The 951-nt window shown below is 57.6% G+C and overlaps 1 protein-coding gene across 1 annotated transcript in view; it reads right to left on the reverse strand.

The window, feature by feature from the left end:
* ECH1 (enoyl CoA hydratase 1, peroxisomal) overlaps positions 1–728 on the reverse strand; it is a gene marked incomplete at both ends in the record, with an annotated part of 1,068 nt that extends 340 nt beyond the window's left edge. Inside the window, 3 exons of the mRNA XM_009866010.1 lie at positions 4–125; positions 532–600; positions 680–728. Of these exons, the coding sequence (XP_009864312.1) occupies positions 4–125; positions 532–600; positions 680–728 (240 nt within the window). The remainder of the gene's footprint in view (positions 1–3; positions 126–531; positions 601–679) is intronic.
* Between the last annotated feature and the right edge of the window lie 223 nt (positions 729–951).

Raw genomic sequence — 951 nt, forward strand, 5'->3', positions numbered from 1 at the left:
CACCGTCGGGTCCCCTCTGCTGCCATCACCCTCCCCGGTGTCGTCCACTCCCAACTTCTGGCTGCCAACTATCCTGGGGAGGCGCTGGAGGGTCCTGATGTTGACCGCCAGCCTGAGGCCCACCTCTTGCGGGCAAGGGGACACAGGGGCGACAAAGGGTGGGAGAAAGGGCTGGAGGAGGGGCTATGGGGGTCAACAAGGGGATCCAGGGACATCTGAGGAGTCCCAGGGACATTTGTAAGGTCACAGGGATGTCTCAGAAAGGCACCATGACATCTGAGGGGCCTTGATGACGCCTGAGGGGTCTTGGGGACACCCAAACAGCAACCAGGACATCCCCTCAGGGACATCTGATGGGTCTTGGGGATACCTGAGGGGTCCTGGGGACACCCAAACAGCCACCAAGACAGCCAAGCACTCTTGGGGACACCCAAAGGGTCATGTGGACATCCAGAGAGCCACCAGCATATCTGAGAGGTCTTAGTAACACCTGAGGGGTCTCGGGGCCACCCAAGGAGCCCCCAGGGCCACTCACCTTCATCCGGAACCAGGCATCCTGGGCACAGTAGTGGATGTCACAGGCTGAGATGAAGTCAACCCCTGCCAGCAGAGGACCCTAAGCCTGGGGGAATGGATGGATGGAGAGACCCTGGCACATGTCCCCCCGATTCCTGCTCACCCACACCGACAAAGGCACCGTGCACCGCCACGATCACCAACTTCAGCCACTGCAGGGGAACAATGAATAAGGGTAGGGGCTGAAGGAACAGCCCCCACCTGCTGTCCATCTATCCATCTGTCTATCTGTCCATTCCAGTATTTCAGCAGCATTACTTGCAATACCAAAATTCAAAGCAAGTTCACAGACCAAAATAGAAAAAAAGGCACTTCGCAGTTAACTGCTCAGTGCTTGGCCCCAAATAACCGCTCCCTGCATGAACCACACAGCCC

The sequence above is a fragment of the Apaloderma vittatum genome, unplaced genomic scaffold (genome assembly GCF_000703405.1).
Source record: "Apaloderma vittatum isolate BGI_N311 unplaced genomic scaffold, ASM70340v1 scaffold34863, whole genome shotgun sequence".
Lineage (NCBI taxonomy): Eukaryota > Metazoa > Chordata > Aves > Trogoniformes > Trogonidae > Apaloderma > Apaloderma vittatum.